This window comes from Siniperca chuatsi, linkage group LG1 (genome assembly GCF_020085105.1).
Source record: "Siniperca chuatsi isolate FFG_IHB_CAS linkage group LG1, ASM2008510v1, whole genome shotgun sequence".
NCBI classification, from domain to species: domain Eukaryota; kingdom Metazoa; phylum Chordata; class Actinopteri; order Centrarchiformes; family Sinipercidae; genus Siniperca; species Siniperca chuatsi.
In genome coordinates, this window is record NC_058042.1 from 18,494,959 (window position 1) to 18,517,099 (window position 22,141).

A 22,141-nucleotide genomic window follows, 5' to 3' on the forward strand; every position below is an offset into this window, starting at 1 on the left:
GCAATGTTGCAGATTCTGTACATGAAAACAGTTTAGACCATTTCACTTTAATGTAAATTTATTTTGAAATGTCGCTCCAACAGGAAATCATGTTTCGGCTAGTTGCTGTGGCAACAAGGATGTCCCTGAGTCTGTCACTGGTTTCTCCGTTGTTGCCTGTGCTTCGTTGGCGATGCCACGGCGAATCCAACAGAAAGAGACAGGATGTTTCCGAAGGAGAGAAAAGTACCAACATCTCTTTCACTCATAGCAGTCACCTTCATATGGGTGGCCCAATAAAACGTGTAGGTTCAATTTAGCAGTTAAATCTATCGGGTGCAGCAGCGTCTGGGCCGTTTGTCCAGCCGGGGAGGGGGCGCTTTTTCCTCCAGAACAGGACGTTGCAGCTGGCAAAAATAATCGAGTGCCGCTATTAATCTTCCAGATTAACTAGTTAAATAACTGCCCGCCGCTGGTTGAAACAAAACTGCGCGTTTTATAGTATTTATACAAACCATAATTCAGAGTGAGGGTAACGTTAGCTGGACGATAGATAAACTGGAAAAAGAAAATCTAAATACCACTTAATTACCGACGGGTAAACACATTTGAAACAATGTAGTGCTAGATTAGTGAAGGTCTGCCACTATCACTAACTGCTTGACGTTGACGAACGTTAAAAAGTGTAGAATCCGTCTAACGGTCCATTTTTGCTGCGTTTAACGTTAACCGTTACAGCTAGCTATAACAGTAACTAGCTTTAGCTAAAGTTACAGCGACTTCTTCAACTAGGAGGTTCCCAAACCTCAGAAACCACGAAGACCAACTTCTGTGCACGAAGACTCAAAATTTCTGTGTAGTCAGGATAAACAAAAAAAAAATATGCTTACTACGTAAGATTAACGCCTGCTGAGGAACGTGTTAAAGAAGAGATTCAACTATTAAGAGAGCACACTGGAAATAACTTAAATATTGGATCCACATTTCATGTCCTGTCTGTCGTATTATATCTAGGTAGCTGTTACGTGTTTTATAAACGGTAGCTAGTTAAGCTAGCAGAAGTGTGACCAACCCTTTTTCCCCCAGTAGTACCGATACGGTGTTAACAATATCATCTGAAGCCAATAACTGGGGCTGCATGCAAGTGTGAAGTGTGTGTCTACCGCCTGACAGTTAGCATAGTATTAGCTAGTTGGGATCTGAGAATCTACAAGCACCTTGATAAAAGATGTCCTTAATTCCAGTGTGATTTAAGGCAGATAACTAATCTTCTCTTGCCATTGAAGCACATTGCAGTGATTTGGTGCTGTTACTTGTATTAACAAAACCAGTGGAGACCATAGCAATTCTCAGGAATTTGGGATGAAGTATAATAGAGTGCCAGTGAAGGCATTTTTAATTGGCGTCAGCATGCTCTTCTCACATGATGCAAATTCATGTGACTTGTCACATGCACAGAAGTTGTCAGTATTTTGGCATCATGCTATTGTCTGTTGGCACCAGTCAATTTGGAGATAATTACAGTGAATAAGTAATAGTGAATTGCACTTAAGTATGAGTAACAGCCAAAATGCATCAATGCTGCCAAGCGTTTCATATGGAAGCTTAAACTGAGTGATGAGCATATCACCTAAAAGAAACCCATTTTATCTGGTGTGTAACATTGATCAAAACTAAGCTAAGTAATACAAGCTTTTGTAAATGAGGTGAGAGCTGCAAAAAACTTTAACTTTACAGTGGATCAAAGCCATCACAGTCTGGTCACGTAGAAGAGATGCATTATGTGACTGCAAAAGGCTGCACCTGACTCACAATACTTTTAATCAAATCCCAGTTAAAGCTGAATGGGAATAAAATGGCAAAAAAAATTAAAATATCACAATAGGACATATCTGAAGTAGTCAAGACATCCAGTACAATGGTGCACAAGCCAACTAGTGTCTTGTCAGTTCATATATGTTCTTTAGACATACAAATGAGTGAAGATCTTAATATCAAGTCGTCCATTTAATAAAATATATCTGCAAGCAAAATACATGGATATTTGTTAGCACTCAGTTGTTTTGTCAATAAACAATGAAGCCATAATTTTTTTTTGCTGTAACTGTACTACTAAACGTGTTAACTTCTCAACCAAACCGGACAGATTTTCAATATCCATGATTCAGATTATTACATCTGCAGAAACCTACAATGTGGATGTCAATGTCTACTTTTACATTTTTTTTTTTATTGTTTGTACAGTCATACATCCAGTCTCATCTGCCACACAGTTATTAAAATGTCATTCAAGCTGCTACGTAGCATTGCATTGCCAATGGTACAAAAAGAAAACATCAACCCAAAGTGGAATGGCTACATAAAAAGGAGCAAAACAGCGTTCTTTCCTTGCACTTATCAGTGACAATGTTTAGTACATAAGCATCATCTAGGGGTGTTATAGTAGCAAGAAAGGTGTTCAAGATAAGTCTAGTAAGCTTTTAAAAAACTAGAATAGGCTTAAAAAAGGGATTTACTAACCACAGAAAAAGAAACCAAAAAATACAAATATTCAAAAGACATATCTCATCTTGAAGTGGCTGTGATTAATGGCAGTATCCTCTTCCTGAAAGTTGCGTTTTTGTTTCTGCAATTTTATGAAATCTTTGACACGTCAGTGACTTTCAACATGGACCTAAAAACTTGCCATCTTCTACTGCTCTAAAAACAGCAAACCCAAACTTTAACAGAAGTTTTCTGTCCAAACTGAGAGGTACATGGAGCTCTTCAGTGAGGATATTGAACATTGATTGGAATTATGGCAAAGAAGTAAAGCAAGGTCCACCACTATCTACAACTTTAACCCAATGGTAGACAGGTGTATATAAGATTATTATGTAGATAATGTAGCTGTTTTATACCACAGAGAGTAAGAGTGACTAAACACCAAAGGCAACAACGAGAAGGCTAAAGATACTGCTGTCAATTACAGCCACCACAACGCCAATGTACTGATTTTTTTGGTAGGCAAAATCATAATTAAATTTTTTTTTTTCACTCATCCAAATCTTTATCAATACATGATTAAAAAGCAAATCTTAAATTACACCAGTGATGTTTGTTTCTGTGCAGGATGCAAGTATTTGTAATCCTAATTTCCAAGAATTAAAATGAAGATGCGATGTGTGTGTTTACAGGTTCGACCCTCACATCCATCACCGGTCCATCATGCTGAGGATCATCTCAGGGGTCAGGTCTCCATTAGGTGGGGCCTCCGACAGCTGCACCTGCTGTGCTGTCCCCTCTTCGTGGGGCAACTCCTCCATCTGAATGGTTGACTTCTCTCCACCGACCACCACCTCCTCAAGGGCCTCCTCGTTGCCGTCCTCCTGGTCATCTTGTTCGGCGCCAACCTCCTTCTTCACAATTATGTCATCCACCTCTCCAGTGGCCTCGTCCTCCACACGGATGATCGCAGCCGCTGTTAAGAGTTTCAGGTCAGATTCTGGTACTAGAAGATATAAATATGCTTTTCGCACTGGTGATCTGACTAAATAGCTATGTAGTTGTGTTCAGACTCAGTCCATAATCAGCTATCGAGTCTCACCTTATATGGCACGGAAACACTGCAAAATGTTGCCCTAAAAAGTATCGTAGTCTGACACTTACTGTCTGGTTTGCTCTTCGGGGGCCGTCCACGTTTCCTCTTGACCGGTGGCTCCACAGGGGCGGGGATAGGGACGACTGGTGGGGCCTGTTCCACCTCAATTTCACCTAACAGCTCATCTCCCTCCTCTGCCTCGTCCAGTTCATCCTCTACATATGAATGAATGAATGAGGACATCAAGCAGATATAAAATTTAATTTTGACATAACTATAATATACTCTATGTGCCACCCACACACACGTGTCTAATAGATATATACACACACACTTTGTATTTTCAAATACCAAGGTTTTGAAAGTGTTCAAAGACAAGATCATTTTACATGAAGAAATTGATGAAAAAAAGTACAGTGAATCTAGATTTCAACCCCTAACCCCACAGATTAAAATGGCATTTTATTTTATGGTGCTGCTGGTTAAATAGCTGCCTGTTAAAACTACTGAAATGCCTTTAGGTTGGGTTTTATGTGCCAACCTGTACCGATAAATGTGACTGATCCTGTACTTTGTATTCTCCAAATCACTGTACAATCTTAATCAATAGTGGATTAAGTCATCAGGACTAATGATTCCTGGTGGCCAAAACAAGACCCTCATGAACAATTCGAGCAGACTTTTCCAGAGTTTCATTTTAGTTTCTAACTTCACAACTTACCTCAACAACTTTTTACAGCTAGGTTAAATGATAAATGGGCTCTTTTGACTGATTTTGAACAAATTTCAGTGCATATTCTGATGTCAAATTCAGCAGCTGCTACACAAAACAAATTTACCAACAAGATGAAATAAATGCACAACGACTTATCAAAAGCTTACGTATACAATACCTGTGTCATCACCATCACCCCTCCTGGCCAGCATCTTCCTCTTCCTGCCCCGGCGAGCCTTTTTAGGTGTGGGAGTTCCATTTTCTTCAACAGCTTCACCTGTGCAGTTGTCAGTATGACGCAGCATGGTGTTCTGTGGAGCACACATAACCATCACATCTCAGCGACATATTGCGAGAGAGAAACAAAACAAATACACAACTGGTGCATTTGTGTGCTAAAGCTCGGAGCTCAGTCCTACCCTGCGGGTGAATGTCTTGTTACACTTGCTGCAGACGAATGCAGTGGGGATGAAGTTGGGATCATGGTAGCGCTTGAAGTGCATGTCCAGAAGCTGTTTCTGCCGGAATGTTTTCTCGCACTGGCTGCAGGCGAACGGCTTCTCCCCCGTGTGTGTACGCTTGTGCATTACCATGTGGCGTTCCTAGGAGGTAATCGGTCAGAAAAATTGAGCATGAAAATAAATTAACACCACATAAGTGCTTTATATTCCACTTGACACACACCTGTCTGCAGCAGTAGTCACACTGTTCACATTTGAAACGTTTCTCATTCTTGTGGGACTTCTGGTGTTGGATGAGGGCATATCGCTCATGAAACACAGCGTCACAGTAACGACATTTCTTTCCCTTCTCAATAAACGAGTGCTGCTTCCGCAAGTGAACACCTGGAAAAGAAACAGCAAAGACATGAAAATCTGTTTGACAAATGTTACTCTGTTTCAATTCAGTACATACAGATTCTTTTAATTCCTCTCTAGAGTGAGCATATTTACATAAGGCGGCACACAAATATTCCAATGACTGGGACCAGCCAGTTTTAGACAATATTTCTATTATAAAAAGGTTTACATGATGTGAAGTAACAGGATTTCTTGTACAACCATGGTTTACATGGACATGCTTCATGAGCTCGAAAGACCCACATACAAACCAGCCTTCCCAGCACTTATTCTACTACGTCTGATCACTTTAATAACATGAAGTTCTAAGTAAAAATGGAAACACATAACTAACCGAGGTCACTCTTGCGTGCGATGACAGTATCACAGTGTGGGCAGTGGAACTTAGCCACATTTTCGGTGTGTTTCTGCAGAATATGCATCTTCATGGTGCCACTCTGCGTAAAACGGGCATGGCAGATGTAGCACTCATACGGCTTCTCCCCTGCAATAAAGAGGAGGGAATTTAGTAAGTGAGGAACTCTTCTCAAACTGGGGGTAATCCATCTTTCGGCCAGTAGATGGTGTGAGTACGTTACCTGAATGTGTCCTCATGTGTCTCTTCAGCTTGTAAGTGTCTCTGCTAGCATAGCTGCACAGACTGCACTGGAAGGGTCGCTCCCCTGTATGAGAGCGGATGTGCCTTTTCAACTTACTCACCTAGAAAAAGAGGCAGAAGTATTAAAAAAAAAAAAAAAAAAAAAGCTTATCCCAGGGGATATATAGGGAGGAAAATTACAGATTACATAAGTACTTAACAGAGATCAACATGTGATTACTTGCCTCCACACTGCAATAGTCGCACATGGAGCACTTGAAGGGCTTCTCGTGCGTGTGTTTGTAGCGACGATGACGCACCAACTCACCGCTGGTCACAAATGCCATGTCACAATCTGTGCATTTATGTGGCCGTGTGCCTAAAGAAATGGACAGATGTGACAATGAAGGAATACCAACAAGGTTTGTTAATGAAAATATTCTGTGCCTGTTTTGTCTAGAAGTAACATGAAGCAAGAGCAATCGAAGGATGGATGAAAAGTAAGCAAACTCTTGACAGTGTGGTGTTAACGTAATGGGAGGAATAACATTCAAGTAAATTCTCCAGCTGGCCAGTTCTGAGAGGGGAAAAGTTTTAAATTCTTAACTGACCAGTTTACCTGAATTATTAACAATACCATTTTTTTCTTCCAATTATCAAAAGGATAAATATTGGTTTTTGCATTACCTGTGTGTGTATTGAGGTGGTTTCTCAGCAGTGTGACTGTTCGAAAGGCACGGCCACACAAGTGACATTTATGTGGTCTCTCGTCTGTGTGGCTCTTCATGTGTCGGTCCAGGTTGGAGCGCCTTGGACAGGTGTAGCTACACAGCTCACACTGGAAAGTCTTCTTTACACCTGGAGATAATCGGTTAATTTAAAGCACCACAAATCTACACCATTTTAGGATTGTAAAGAGGAACATCACCGAGCCAAACCACAATCTAAAATGTGTTGCGACATCTGGGAGTCTAAAGAAATCATGTTAAAGTCTAACCTTTTTTCTTGATCTTGGTGGGCTTTGGTGGCTTCATGTTGCCCACAACCTTCTCAGCATTCACCTCCGACAGCAGCCCCTCCTGCTGCTCTTCTTCAAAGTCATACACAGAAACATCCATGTCACGATCGCCCTCCCCGTATCGCAGACGGCTCTTCTTTCCTTTCTTTCCTTTACGGATAGTGGTGATGGGCTGGTAGTCTGGGTCCTTGGACCATTCTGGGTGTTCTTGCTGAGGTACAGGGGGCACTACTTCTGCGGCCTCCGCTTCCTCCTCCTCCTCCCCCCCCTCTTCCTCCTCCTCGCCCCTCGTCCCTTGAAGCTCCTCGTGGGCCGCCTGGAGCTCCTCCTGCTCTACAGTCTCTACTTCCCCATTGGCACCGACTTTTACCACCTAAAAGCAAACATTATAAATTCATCTTGTTGTGACCAGACTCTATTCAACAAAAGGAGTTCACAGAATATGCCGAGTTGAGGACATCGAGGCAGTCCAGAGTTGTTTCTCACCTGGAAACCCTCGGGCAAGGGAAGAGTGTGACAGATAACCGGCTCTGCATCCTTGTTAGCTGCTGATGCGTCAACATAGGTGGCCTGGAGCCCCTCTACAGTTGCTGTTGTGACGGGTACCTGCACCAGCTGAAGCTGACCAAGACCTAATGCAGCTCCTGCCTGCTCCTCCATATTCACCACCTACGTATATAGAAGAAAGAACCTTTTCAACCTGATCAAATGACAAAAACGTTTCACAAAAAGGCAAATTACCACCAACATTAGCATAACCTGTATTCTATACAAACCTGGAGTGTGATGATCTGACCCTCATCTCCACCAGTAACAGTCACTGTGCCGCCACCTTCCAACACCTCTGTCTTCATTTGCAGCAGAGTCGGATCGAGAGCGTCCATCACCATCATCTCCATGTTACCAGTCACCTCCCCCTGTGGAGCTATGGCTGCCCCTTGTATAAAGGCATCTCCACCCTCAGACAGGACCTTTCCGTCAGGAGCCAGCACAGCAGCCTGAGTGGTCTCCATGGAAACAACCTCGCCCTCCATGGCGACGGGCCAACTAACACCTTTAATAGAGAAGACAGTTATCAAAAAGTGAATAAGACTTATGTAAGCAATTATTCACATTGTTTAAAAAAACAAAACTAAATAAATGGCCGAAAATTTGTTGCTGGACATATTTTCAAACTGAACTACACTTAAAACCCTAATTTTAAAACCAACTCTTGTTCAAACTGTGACAACATTTGGGTACACATCAACCAATGACTCTAAATTGCCACTGTGTGTTATTCTTTAGCTGTATAAAATAGTTGTAAACATGTTAGCTGTATGACGGACCGGTGTCAGGTATGTTTCCCTGCCCTTTGCTGAGAGTCTGAATATCAAAAGAAACAGGTATTTAATGCTGAAAAACTACTTTTCAGTTTATAAAACTCAGATTTAAATGCCAAGATTCAATTTTTATTTAAATGGAATAAATAAATAAATGTCAGCCATAACGTGGGGGTTGGGGCGCTCAAGATTTGAGGAGACATGATAGAACCGCTGAACTTAACCTAACTGCACAGTTTTCACTGTGAACTGTTTTCTATTAAAAACAAAACAAACAAACAAAAAAACAGTATAAATTGTGACAACTGAGTAGATTGTCCTGAGTAACCGAAGTAGTCGAAGTGTAGCGGAGTTTTTCCAATTCTGTGAGCTCAACAAATGTTGTTGATTGTAGTAGTATCAGCAATATTATTATTCTGTTAACCTGGGGCCATATTACAGAAACTTCCTAACTTGCAGATCCTATCTTAACTTAAGATCCTTTAATAGATCACTAAAGGGCCACCGATTAGTTTTGCATCTCTTGAGTTTATCAACTATTGCATTGCTTACATTTTAAAACATACAGACTAACCACTCCAACTACAAGTCCTTGCAATGTGGATTATCAAGACTTTAATTTACCTGTTCACATATTTGGGATCCTAAAGGCTCAAACGGGTAATTCGAGTTGTAGTGATAGAGAACTGGGTAAACTTAATTGTATTTTAAATGTTATATAATGCACTGGGCTACTAAAAAGGTGCCATATGGAGATCGTCTCTCTACCACAGCGAGCATTAATATATAGCACGGCACATAATACGCCAAAGTTAATATAATGAAGGACAACTGGTATATCCTGCCTTCTGGACTACGTTTTATATAAAATATTTCACTGCACATCTGACAAAGCCATGGTAGAGTTGCGCATGAGTCAGACAGCGTTAAAGTAGTACCTGGAGCTCAGTGCAAAACTCAGGTGAACAGTGTGTCGTGAAGAAGCACCCCGTGTTAGTTTATCGTAACGTTATCCCACTGTAGTATTGTCCAAAAGTGAGGTAAACTTTTGAAAAGCGGTAGTTTACGCCTTCCTGTGTGCTGATTAGACATTGATGAGGTGCCTCTGTTTGCCATTTATAGAAATCAGTCGATCAATCAATGATTCAGTCACTCGTTTATTCACTCGCTTATTTTAAGAACTCTTACTTTGTAATATCTCGTTATCAGTCCACAGTTTTAAAGTGATGCATTGTTAAAACGATAAAGACTACTTAAACATCAACTCGTGTTAGTTGGTTTAACTCGGGAGGCGCGAGCACGTCTGAAAACAGGAAACAAAGGACACGATAAGATGGACGTCAGGCCTGAACAAACTTAAAACAGAAATACTCGTAAATACAACCATCCCGGTGCAAATACCACAAAATATCAGCCGAAAAGCACCAATACACTAAAATGAGACATGGACTTACAGTTTATAGGCGCATTTAGTGCATTTTGGATAACGATAGAGGGAGACAAACACCCCCCGCCTGCCCGGTAAGCCCTACCGTGACACCTAGAGGCCGACGACGGCTCCTACAAAAACGTTTCCGTGTTTGGAGGCAATGTAACAGCTTCACTTACTCCCGACTGCTTATTTTCCCGGTTTTATCCTCCTGGAAACTCGATGCCTGTGGTTGCTCCCTTCAATCCCGCTGTGGCCGTCCCTACGTGCTGAGCGCAGGACTAATAATTTTCTCCCGCTTTGCAAGATTGGTCCTAACACAAAATGGCGGCCTATAAGCGCTAACGCGGCTGCGCAAACACAGCACCCAAGGGAGTAGAGGGGAGTGGCCGAGCTGTGGCTGTGATAATGGGCGCCAGATTTGAATTCAGGCGTGGGCGTGGCGTCCGGACACATGACGAAGAGGATCGATAGAACTGAGAGATTATTTATTAGTTTTCTGACGAGAAGTGCAGATCACTTTTGCCTGAGCGTTACTTCTAGACCTCAAACAACGTCTAACCATTGTTACATCGAGGTTACAACTCATTTTCTGAATTAAAGCAATTCATAAAATCAGTCACGAGAGGGCAGTATGAGTTGTAGGTGCAGGACAGGACTCACACAACATACAGAAAGTCGTGAGTGAAAATCATCCTCAAGAATTTTGATATATAATTGTGTCACAGTGTAGGTTGAAGATGGCATTTTTACATCCAAATAATCAATTATATTAGTTATATCGGGTTTCCAACCAGCATTTAAAAAAAGAAAACTGATACTGTCCAAAATCCTGATATTTGCATGACCAGATTAAACATCTGGGAGGGAAAAATTAGCTGCTGTGCCCCTATTTACCCCCCAGTCCTTGCAGTCTCTGTGCATTGTTTACAGCTTTTCTATGGTAGGCTACTCACTGCACCTTAACGCAAAAATAGCTGATGTCATATTACTCCGCATGGAAAACCACAAGTGGAAAACAAGTTATTTCTGTGTTGTTTTGTTGGGTTGAGGGATAACCGCTCAGAAAGAAAACAGTCCTGACGCCATTTCCCTGAATTATGGAAATACTTTCAGAAACATAAAGAAAATAAATATGATCCCCATAGAGAAATTGTGCAGGTTTGGCCAGTTAATCAAACTGTTGCAATCATAAATCGATGTATGAATGATATAAAGCATTTTCTAATCTGCCAATAAAGCCAGAATAAATTATACATTTATCTCAAAGTGTTTCAAACCAGGAAGTGAGTTGCCTGAATATCAAATATTCAAACCAGGCAACACAGTTCCCATGGAACTTGCTACACATGCCCTCAGGGATGCCTGTGTGTTATTTTATGGTTTCTGAACAAGTCTTACAGCTCATTATCAAGGTCCCTAACAATCCTCTCAGTACTATTTAGGACAGTTTCCTCTAAAATTGGTAAGACATCAACTTTGGAATTTACAACAACACTGTATTTGTACACTTTTGTCACTTACAGGATTTCAGAGCATCTTTTCCGCATTTAAAATAAATTATTAATTTGTTACATAACCAGTAGAACATTTTGTTCATTTCAGCTATTTCCATTACAGTATATTCATATAGGCCTATATGTACGTGTCACAGGCTAGGATGCATGGATGAAACAAATGTGAGTGTGGTCACTTTATTCCTCTCTCTCTCTCTGCTTCTTCTTATTTTATAACCAAATTTTTCTCATGGTTTTCCTCTCCGAGGGGAGGGGGCAGAGAAAGGCGAGGTTCTGTTGTCATATCTGTCAGTCTAGCCAGCCTGGCCCCTCCCACCTCAGCGGAGGCATTACATACTGCTGGTGCTCCTGCTCTTAGCAACGGTGCCTCAGCAACAGAGCCACGGCAACAGAGCTCCACGGCAACAGCGTGCCGTGTCTCCCCAATGGAGCTGCCGTTGGGCGGACCAGTGCTCAGGCACTACACCCAGAGCAGACCGAGACCTCACCGACAAAAACTGAACTATCGTCCCAGCAGACTGCAGGTACTGTGAAGGAGGATCAGAGAGGTTTGGTAAAAATGGAGTGTGAGGGAAAGGTGGTGTGTGTGTGTGTGAGGAGAGAAAATGGAAGGGAGGGAGAGAGGAAAGATGCAATAGGGTACAGAGGGGAGAGGCAGGGGGAAGGGAAGGACGGAGGGGGAGTGCTGTAAAAGATGCCTGGTCCCTGCGTGAATAAGGCAGTCCCATTGTACCGGTCACCGGCTGTTTGAAGAACCCGCACTTGGTATTTGTCTGAATGTCTTCTTGTGCTCTCACTGGAAAAAGCTAGTGGCGTTTTTATTTTTTCATAGGATTTTATTCAATGTGTGTGTGATCATCTCCATTTTCCACTGAGCTGATCATGTTGTCACAGAGCTATTAGGCTGTAGACATATAGTCACTCCCTTGGAGCCAATGGCCCAGGGAGACAAAATTCAAGCAATTCCCTTGACAGGATATCATATAACGGTGACTTCTGCTAAATTTGTGTCCTGCAGTCAACCTCCTGGCTTTTACTGCTACTTGTGGGCACAGATGTTAATATGATTAGGATGATGCAACACTGTATAGCTGCAATTTCAATATCACATTACCTACATTGGCAAAATGAGTTATCCTGCTTTCATTCCGCATGTAAAATCCAGTGACGCCCCCCCCATTGTACGTTACTGAGCAACTGACTCCCAGGAGGCTGGTTTGTAGCATGACTTGATGAGAGATTCAAACCAAAATACACCTAAAGAAACACGAGTGCCAGAGTGTGTGGGTTTTTCAGAGGTGAGGGTTACGTAATGTAAAGTTACATATGATGCTAGTTGCTTTTCGGTATCAGTTTGTTTGATCTTTGGTGTAAAATGTGTTTTCTGTGTATGTGTGTGGTAATTAGGAGACCATAATTGAGAGTGACAATGAAGTCCTTGAGCTCATGGGTAGGGTGGATGAAGGAGTTGAAGAGTTCTTTACTAAGAGAGTACTTCCTACTGATACACTGTGAGTATCACCAGCTGCCACACAAGCCTCTTTATAGTTCCTTGATATTCAGCTAATCTAGACACTAACAGTACTGCTTTAATAAACTTGTACTATAGAACCGAATGTACACAGTAGTGATTTGATAAACAGTATATGATCCTTTATATAGGAAAAAGCAAGATGAGGAATCTATCACAGTGCACGAAGTGGCTCCTGCCAGCTCTGTCCCTTGTCCACCCCCGACGAAAACACTCAGGAGGAAGCTTGGTGATTTCTTTACACTCAAAAAGAGACGAGGTCTGAAATCAGAAACAAGCCACGAGGGGCGTCCCAAAAAGGCCTCCATCGCTGATCTCATCCGCCCGCTCAGGGAGGTCGCCAGAGCAGAGAAAGAAAAAGATAAGGACCGAGTCAAGGAACACGATAAGGAAAATGAAAAGGAGAAAGCAAAAGAGCATCCCAGCGCGGTTACTGGAGAGTCAGCTGTTCAGGAGACACCTGTTTCTGGTGCTCCGCCGCTGAGGGGTGAAGCGGTGCCTCCCCGCCGAGCTCTCAGAGAGGGGAAGTCCCAGTCTCTCATTTTGCTGTCTGGATCAGCAGCAGCAGGGACCACTAATGCCAGAAACACTGCAAAGGTGAGTGTCAGTAGCGTTTAAGCCATATATACATGTAGATCAGAAGATAGGTTTTGAAAAGCACTCATTACTCTGCTGTTGCTGATTTCAGAAACAATTTGAAGGCCAACATAGCTTTGAACAGAAACTCCATCTCATGCTTCAACGTATTGGAGTTTCCAAAGCCCAGCCTGGAGAGACACAGGTGTGTGAATGTGTATGTCTGAATTTAGATATGTATACCGTAGGAGTCTTCAAAAGTGTTTTGTTTTATTCTTGTAGAATCAGGAGGGAGAGATGAAAAAAGCTGAATCTGAAGGTATGTCCTTTTATCACTTTGATGGATTAAACTCTGCTCCAGCTTTGTGTTAATGAAGTTAATCTTTGAAGTTGAGGGATTTGTATCAAAAGGAGAGACTTTTTGACATGGATCAGTTCTCCATTAAAAAGATGTAATATTGCTTTGGGCTGATAAGACTGTTCTCCATCCATTATAAGGACATAGGGAATTAATTAATCTGGTAAAATAAGATGTAAATGATCTTTGTGCCTCAGGTACTATCATTGACAGTAAACCTGAGCCACCACCTACTTTCACAAAACCTCGAACGATGTCAGCGTCATCAGGTAAAACACCAACACAAAGCCTGATTCACTCTCTCACGTGTACGATAAGATAAATCATTTGCACATACATTTTTTCTTTAGATACAAGGCATCAAATTCGCCCAAGTGTGTCAGCACATGAGTCAGCTGGGAAACCTGCATTGCTTCCAAAGCCAGTTATCAAGCCAGGTCCACCGCCCACAACATCTGGCCGCAACACACCTGAGAATGAGCTAGCCCAAATACAAGAAGGGGAGACGCCCACTAAACTGAGTCCAACTGCAGCTCCGTCTGTCCCTGCTGCTCCTGCCCTCACTGCTACCACCACTCCTACTGTACCGACAATCTCAAACTCAGTCCCTGACTCAACCAATTTTATGATTTCCCCTTCAAGTACTGTACCGCCCTCTGACACAGATATATGCACTGACTCTGTTAACCCTACTGCAGCAGCTACATCACCCACAAATGTTACAGAGCTCAACAGCAAACCCTCTATCCCTGAAACTAATGCTACTACCACTGAACTACCCACCGCTACCTTTCCCACAACTCTTACAAGCATCACTACACCCACAGAGCCCCCTGCCATTGTCTCAGTTACTTCCTCTTCCTCTGAATCCATTACTCAAAGCCTCTCTGTCACTTTCAACTCAACAACAATAACTACACCTTCCATTACCACCTCAGAAACTGTTTCTGCTCCTAACAACGAAAGCCTGGTTTCCACAGCATCAACAAATCTGTCAACTAAATCGGCTTTCCCAGAGCCAAATGGTATTCTCTCAGTTGATGCTGCTCCTGTTGCTGGTGGTGGTGGTGACGCAGCAGCTATTTCTGCCATCACCACAGCTTCTTTTTCACCCTCCACCAGCACATCAGACATGCCATCAGGCTTGTCTACTACCACCAATTCAGTTACTGAAGCTAGTGATGATTCCACTTCAGTCACCTCCGCTTGCTCTGTAACTTCAGTTTCATCAGTCACTAAAACAACATCCCCACCTCCTAACTCAAGTGATATCATTACAACTCCAGTTTCACCTGACGCCCCCATTACCACTTTGTCCTCTTCTGCCCTCCCTCCCATCAGCTCCACCTCTTCCACCACCTCCACCACCACCACCACCACCACTACAAGCCCAACATCCACCGACTGCATGAACTCTATCTCTTCTTCCACCATTACTCACCCAGGCACCTCTAGCTCTGCGGATATCTCTGCTCCCTCCACTTCTTCCAGTGAAACAAACCCTACAGACACCACTACCACCGCCACCAGTTTAAACCATGCAGCTACCACTTCCACCACCAGTTCAGCAACGACAGCTGCAATTAGCTCCCCGCTCCTGACCGACTCAGACCCACCTTACACTAACAATGACGACACTAGCCTCACACCAACTATCTCTGGCCTCCCCGCTACCGATAACTCAAGTGCTACTTCTCACCATTTGACCAGTCCAGCACCCTCTAATGATAGTCCAGGCCAAGATAACGATTTACAGACATCTCCTGAAGAAAGATCCAGTGTAGAGCCCGCAGAAAAAGGCACACGTAAGTTTTAAGTTCTGTGAATATGTAATGTATGCTTGCGTTCATGTATATACATGTAGATGTAGGTTGAATGGCGTGTTCAACATTTTCCTTTTTGTGATTTTCCTCTCTAAACAGCAGATGAGAAGTTTGAGATGGTTCAAAAAAGCAAGCAAACTGTGATGAATGAGAGCAAGAAAGATGTCGACGGTGGGAAGGAGAGCGAGAGTGAAAACGAGAAACCAGCTCTGGTCAACAGCGAAGTGATAAAGGAAGAACGTGTGAAACCTGAAGAAGACACAGTGAAAACAGAAGTGGGCATGGCTGAACCTGCATCAGGGAAAGATGGTGGGCTGCATGGCGATGAGGGGGTGATAGAAGGTCAAAAACAAGACGAAACCAAGTCAGTGGGTGAAAAGTAATTCAGAAATAAAGAAATAGCTAAATACGGGACCAACTACTGTGACAGGGGCAGGAGAGACCACAGTAAAGGGTAAAGGGGGGCGGGGGGAGACGATCCATGGCACTGCCTACAGGGACCACCACATTACAGCAGCACACCACAAAGGGTGGGCCACTGGACCAAAGAACTGAGATCCCCATGGTGTGATGTAATCAATAAATCCAGCAGTGTCTTTGTCCTTTTTTAACTTTTGTTTGAATTTTTGCATTGCACGTATAATTATGTACCATAAGACGACTATTGTGGTAAAATACACCATGTTTACAATAGATGGATAAGAGACATAGTTATGACTATTAAATGGAATATTGAATTGACTGAGTCATTCCCTCTGCTTCTTTTTGTGTTAATACATTATATATAACAAATTAATGTTTGTTGACATGAAAATCTTAACTCAAGGTACACTTGAGCTCATGGTCTTCCTCAGTTGTCATGGAGATAGCTCAGTTGTTATCACAGGTGATCTTATATCATTGTCTCTGTTCAACATTGGTCTTTGGTGCCAGACTCGAATAGCCTGAGCAAAGTCCATCTGCTGAGGAAGACTGCAAAATGTTGTTGAAAGCTTCGGAAAAAGGTAGTAAGCAGACCTTGAATTATATATATATATTTCTTTTCTTAAGCCATGTCTCCATAAGGAAAAATAAAAACAAACCGATTTATAACTAGAAGTATCCCAGTTATGATGTTGCATAATGATGCGGCCTAACGGGGTTAAATTATATGTGCACAGCAGATCTTTCCTTAATTCTGAAATGGAGGTCATTCAAGAAAATTAAGATTTTCACAACTGAAATACAGTGACATTTTCATCCAAACCAAATGCTCTTTACTATCTAATTTGCAGTTTGAATGTATTTAGTTGCATGTATCAACAAACTTCTAAAAAGTTACTGTATATTTTATTTAAATCTTATGAAGACAACTGGCCAAAGCCTGTAGTACAGAGTGTAATAAAGGGGTTGGGGGAGAAGTATTTTGGGCCTCATTCAAGTCTTAAATTTGACTTACTTAAGCAAAGTGTAAGCGCGAAAGTGCAAAAAGTGGAATTCATAATAACATAGGCACGTTTGCAGTTTCAGGTCTGGTTGATAAAATTCACACATCTGTAAAAAACGACCTTCATTAACATATAGCATAATTAAATAACAACAAACGACCGTTTAAAACTACACGCGGTGAAATGTAAACCACTGATGTTCATCATCCAGACCAGCAGGGGTCAGTGGCGGTGAGCTCGCCCAGAAAACCGCACTTCACCCGGAAGAGGAGGACCGAGGGAAGCGACGGTAGAGAAATTGTTGTGGACTGTCCGCAGAAGTCCTCAGAATATCTTTCGTTATTTAGATAATCCAGCGAGCTACAAACCAACTCCCACCCGAGGTACATTTGCAGGAGCATTTCGCCTCGTCGTGCACACGTTAGAGATGTCGGTCGTGCCTCCCAGTCGCTCGTCCACCGGCTGGCCGCGCGGTGGTGCCGTTCAGTTTGGGAACAAATACATCACCGGGCCTGCTAAACCGCTCACCCTGGAGAGGACCATCAACCTGTGAGTTCATGTGGCAAATAATGCACACCATGCAGCTGCTATCAGTATCAAAATGTTCCGGTTAGTTGACGCACACCGACAGTAAAATCAGTGCTATCTATCTATCTAGCTCAGTTAGCTAATTGTTTTTTTATTAAGCAAATATGCCCAAAGTCCACTGGTTTCAGCTTCTCAAATGGGAATATATGCTGGTTTTCTTTGTCTTCTATAATATCAAACAAAATATATTTGGCCTTTGGACTGTTGGTTACATAACACATTTACATTTCATGTACCCAACGATGAATCGAGAAATAATCGACAGATTAATCGTTCAGCAGCCCTAATCGATTAATCCGCCAATTTATTTCTTGATAAATTGCCTACTCTATTTGGTCTTTAAAATGTCAGACCATAGTGATAAATTCCCATCACAATTTCCCAAGTTAACATATCCAAGTTGCTTGTTTAAAAACCCGACATTTATATCATGGGAGATTAAGGAAACCAGTAAATATTCACATTTTAGAAGCTGGAGTCATTCATCAAGAAAAAATGGCAAATATTAGCTGTTTTCAGCTTCTCAAATGTAATGATTTGCTCCTTTTCTCTGTTTTATATCATTAAAAATTCATTATCTTTGGTTTTTGGATTGTTGGTCAGACAAAAGAAGCAATTTGAAGCTGTCTCCTCGTGATGGGCAAATGTCACTATTTTCTGACATATCATAGTTTTTAAAAGTAATCAATTCATCCAGAAAAAAAAAAAACCAATAGATGGTGTAATCAATAATGACAGTAATTGTCTGGTTTTTTTATTATTATTATACTCTCTATCACAGCTTTACTTTTTATAGCATGTAGGTATGAACCACACTGTAATGATCTCTGGTCATGCTTAGTGACTTTTCACGTGTGTATTTTTACTTCAGATACCCTCTTACCAACTACACGTTCGGCACCAAGGAGCCTCTGTATGAGAAGGACAGCTCCGTGGCCGCCCGCTTCCAGCGGATGCGGGAAGAGTTTGATAAAATGGGAATGCGGAGGACAGTGGAGGGTGTTCTCATTGTCCATGAACACAGGCTACCTCATGTGTTACTTCTGCAGCTGGGCACCACTTTCTTCAAACTGTGAGTAGTTCATGTTCAGAGGCTCCTGTATGAACCAGCAGTACGAACAGTCGTCTGACAGTTTGCTTCTCTCCTGCAGGCCTGGCGGAGAGTTGAGTCCTGGAGAAGATGAGGTGGAGGGTCTGAAACGCCTGATGACTGAGGTAGCTACATCACATCACAGCACAGTTGAAGCTTCTTGTTGCTGTGGTGATTGTGGAGTTGATGCATATTAACCTTTTTTTGGATGTTAGATCCTCGGACGGCAGGACGGCGTGAAGCAGGACTGGGTGATTGACGACTGTATCGGCAACTGGTGGCGCCCCAACTTTGAGCCTCCACAGGTTAGTGCACACAGAGGACAGGGATGATAACAAGTTTTGAGGATTTCATTAACTGAAGAAACATTTTTAATAGATATTGTTTTTTCTAACATTTTAATTGAAAGCAGTGTAGCATTAACAGTTAAGTATTTCAGTGTTATTTTTTTAGGAGCCTCTAGTCAGCATCTGTTGTCCCTTTGTGCTCACTGGGGTTTGAAATAACATCCACAAACTCCTGTATAGTCCATTTCTTTCTTTAGGCTATAATGTCCAAAATACTTTTTATGAATTCCAAATGAGATTTAGATACGATTTTGAAACTTGTGCAATGTGGTCACACTTACTTTCACTGTCATTGCTAGCCTAACAATATTACTAATGAGAAGTAAATGTCAAATTCACAAAGGGTGTTGTGTCTGCGTAGTTCTTACTTGTAGAGTTACTGTAAAGTAGAAAGCAGTGCAACACAACAGTTACTGACTACAACATATTGCAGATGGCTGCCATTTTCATAAATCCAGCTAAAATGTGAAAATGCGCTCTGACTCCCAGGCGGAAATCTCTGTAGTCAATCAGCAATGAACACACAGATAGTAGTTTATGTCTGTGCTAATGTGAACTGATCTGAAGTTGTCTGTTTTACAGTATCCCTATATTCCAGCTCACATCACCAAACCTAAGGAGCATAAGAAGCTATTCCTGGTTCAGTTGCAGGAAAAAGGTCAGTACAATGTAACTTGTTGTGTTTTAGCATTGAAGTTAGAAAATTGGTAGATGGCTGTATAAACAAAAGGAGAGGAGACGCATGAAAAAGTTCCCTTGTATCATTGCTTCTTGTTTTGAAACCTGTGATTCATGTTTCTGCAGCGCTGTTTGCTGTCCCCAAGAACTATAAACTGGTGGCAGCACCGTTGTTTGAACTATATGACAACGCTCCTGGATATGGACCAATCATTTCCAGTCTACCACAGCTATTGAGCAGGTATTGTGTATGTATTATTTTTTTATGTTCATTATCACAGTGGCTAAATGAGAAACTGAAGGTTATCATTACATGAATGGCTTGTCTCCATGATCTGTTATGTTAAATTACAGACAAAACTTGTTTTACCTGGAATTTGTAATCCAATCAATTAGCGTCTTTCTTGTGTAACGACCTGGTTAACATTTCATCAACACCAGTTAACACAATGAAAGCACTCCGTATGTCTAAGCTTCAGCTGTGGGCTGCAGGGTGGCGCAGAGTGCAGAGACTACGGCTCTGGTTTAAAGAGCTGTTTTAGATATCCATCCCGTTGAAGTGTCTGAGCACTGAAGCGTCTCCAAATACAGTAACTGAACCTGCACCACCGCTTTTTTTTTTATACAAGCCAGGAAACAAAATGATACGTATACACACAGTATTTGCTGGTAAAAACTGAAAGCAGCAGATTAACATTGAACTTAAATTAATGTCACAAGAGAATGATCGGATGGTGCTTTAGTAATCCCTCTGAGCAGGAAATGACACCAGCAAGACTCGAGAACAAACAAGTTATGTTTACATTCACTGTTGCTCACCAAAATTCATCGTTTGTATCCTTGAGATCAAAACAAATGTGTTTAAATACATTTCCTTCTTCATAAAACATTTATTTGAATTTAAAAGATTAAATTGGAAAAGAAAAAAAATGCAATGCCATTATTGTGAAAATTGTTTTCTCTTAACATAAAAAGAATTTTTCTTTTTTCTTTTTATAGGTTCAACTTCATTTACAACTAACTTGAGTGAACAGAAGTGCGTCTGGCTGTCTCTGTGAGTGCAGCCCTGTCTGAGTGAACATGAGAGAAAAATACTTCTTATCTTTAGCTCAACTTTCACAAAAGAAAAGCGTGTCATGTCAGGTATATTGACAGTTCACAGGGGTGTTTATACTGTTAGACGAAAAAGAAAATGTCATGTGTCTGGGTTTTTTTTTTTTTATCTTGAGAAACTGCTAGTTTTGTAGTATGGAAGTCTGTAATCCAGTGTGCTAAGATGATTTTATGTCCTCTCAGAGCAGGCCAATGTTTGATTAAACAAACCACATCATTGAGTTGCCTGTTGTTTTAACCTGTAACAATGCTGTTTTTTTTCCTTTTTAATAAAACAGTCCTTTGAGTATGTTTTTATAAAGTTCAAAGAGCAAGTGAGTGGCTGACTGATACTTAGTAAATTTAAAGCTCTTTGGGAAGTGATTGCTAATATCAAAATGGCCTAAAAAAAAGTACTTTTGTTCTGTGTGTAGACAGCAGTATCAGAAATATTTCTGATGACAAAAAAAATCAAATGCTGCTGTTTTATATGGTCACTTGTTTTATGTTTTTATTTCTTGTCGGAGATGGTTGTACATTTGCCAAAAAAAAGGCATGTACCCTAATCATATCTAAACATGGTGGTCAAGTATCCAGAGTATATGCAAGTGTGTGCAGCCTGTACCTCCAGGCACAAGAATTGGTCCTGTAACTGACTTACTTTGCCTAAGTTTACCTCATAGGCAGCTGAATACCCAATAAAAGCTTCAGCTGTCACTTTATCATGTCTAGGTTAAGGTTAGATGTGTGCTGTGTTGCAATCGCATACTAAGGACTGAGTCAAATATAGTTTTGAGTACATTCACAATGGAAAAGTAACAAAATAATACTGGCATTGTGTATATTTCACTCATTTTTAGAATTGTGTGAATGGACACCGTTCTCCTTTACTGCAACACAGAATTCAAGTCAGACTGCAATACATGCTGATGTGCTGAGGAAAATTTAATTGTAGAAGAATGCATTGCTCAAATTGTTGTATGAGGACTGAAACAGCATTTTGTCAAATCACGTTACCTCGAGGCAGAGGCGAGGGTCAAATTTTTTATTTAGGTTAATAAAATTGACTGTTTGCTCACTTTCTGAATGTCGGCTGTATGCCATACCCATCCATCCATTCTCTAAACCGCTTATCCTGTTAAGGGTTGCATGGTGCTCGAGTCATCCCAGCGCACAGTGGGCAACATTATTATACTGTATATATTGTTAGAGTCAAAGCAGATGAAAACAAATCACCGATCCCTTAATAGAACGTAGAACCACATACTGGGCATGTAACTATGCACATGTAAATACATTCTTGTCAGCAGTTTATTAAAATGTATTTATTGTTTTGAACTTCATTTGTAATTCTGCAATGCTGCAGACTTTGGTTGTGGGACTGTGATTATGCACAATACAGTGTAGGCTGGAACGGACTGATTGTCTCACAGTCAGGTGAAATAACTGAACACAAGAACATAAAAGATAAACGATACAGTGAAACACGGGTTAGAGTGTATCATACATCTCTGAGATTTAAGAAAAGTCTGCATTTCATTCTTAAATACAGCCTAGACCATTTGCATTTTTGAACTTGGCAAACATACCGGTGTTCTCCAAAAGCAATCAAAATGTAACATTTTCTCCTGTAA

The 22,141-nt window shown here is 41.4% G+C and overlaps 3 protein-coding genes across 7 annotated transcripts; 2 read left to right on the forward strand and 1 right to left on the reverse strand.

Annotated features, from left to right (window-relative positions):
- Positions 1-1,973: 1,973 nt before the first annotated feature.
- On the reverse strand, positions 1,974-9,815 carry LOC122875540 (transcriptional repressor CTCF-like). 2 transcript variants are annotated; one of them, XM_044194817.1, is made up of 13 exons: positions 9,660-9,815; positions 7,506-7,783; positions 7,216-7,398; positions 6,709-7,102; positions 6,399-6,569; positions 5,957-6,090; positions 5,713-5,833; positions 5,469-5,618; positions 4,959-5,119; positions 4,694-4,876; positions 4,453-4,585; positions 3,628-3,774; positions 1,974-3,439 (listed from the first exon to the last, which is right to left on the reverse strand). In XM_044194817.1, the coding sequence occupies exons 2-13, from the start codon at positions 7,761-7,763 to the stop codon at positions 3,174-3,176; spliced, it is 2,301 nt and encodes a 766-aa protein (XP_044050752.1). In that variant the 5' UTR covers positions 7,764-7,783; positions 9,660-9,815; the 3' UTR covers positions 1,974-3,173. The 2 variants fall into 2 exon arrangements, with proteins under 2 accessions (XP_044050752.1, XP_044050762.1); XM_044194827.1 differs by lacking the exon at positions 9,660-9,815 and adding an exon at positions 9,506-9,647.
- A 159-nt stretch (positions 9,816-9,974) lies between these two features.
- On the forward strand, positions 9,975-16,026 carry LOC122875528 (flocculation protein FLO11-like). 3 transcript variants are annotated; one of them, XM_044194783.1, is made up of 8 exons: positions 9,975-11,521; positions 12,405-12,508; positions 12,660-13,125; positions 13,217-13,309; positions 13,387-13,423; positions 13,660-13,731; positions 13,813-15,267; positions 15,385-16,026. In XM_044194783.1, the coding sequence occupies exons 1-8, from the start codon at positions 11,423-11,425 to the stop codon at positions 15,666-15,668; spliced, it is 2,610 nt and encodes an 869-aa protein (XP_044050718.1). In that variant the 5' UTR covers positions 9,975-11,422; the 3' UTR covers positions 15,669-16,026. The 3 variants fall into 3 exon arrangements, with proteins under 3 accessions (XP_044050718.1, XP_044050727.1, XP_044050737.1); XM_044194792.1 differs by having other exon boundaries at positions 15,388-16,026; XM_044194802.1 differs by having other exon boundaries at positions 13,393-13,423.
- Positions 16,027-16,922: 896 nt separating this feature from the next.
- On the forward strand, positions 16,923-21,585 carry nudt21 (nudix hydrolase 21). 2 transcript variants are annotated; one of them, XM_044195076.1, is made up of 7 exons: positions 16,923-17,261; positions 18,172-18,372; positions 18,452-18,515; positions 18,606-18,695; positions 19,320-19,395; positions 19,542-19,663; positions 20,415-21,585. In XM_044195076.1, the coding sequence occupies exons 1-7, from the start codon at positions 17,140-17,142 to the stop codon at positions 20,439-20,441; spliced, it is 702 nt and encodes a 233-aa protein (XP_044051011.1). In that variant the 5' UTR covers positions 16,923-17,139; the 3' UTR covers positions 20,442-21,585. The 2 variants fall into 2 exon arrangements, with proteins under 2 accessions (XP_044051011.1, XP_044051020.1); XM_044195085.1 differs by having other exon boundaries at positions 16,925-17,261; positions 19,542-19,656.
- The last annotated feature ends 556 nt before the right edge of the window (positions 21,586-22,141 follow it).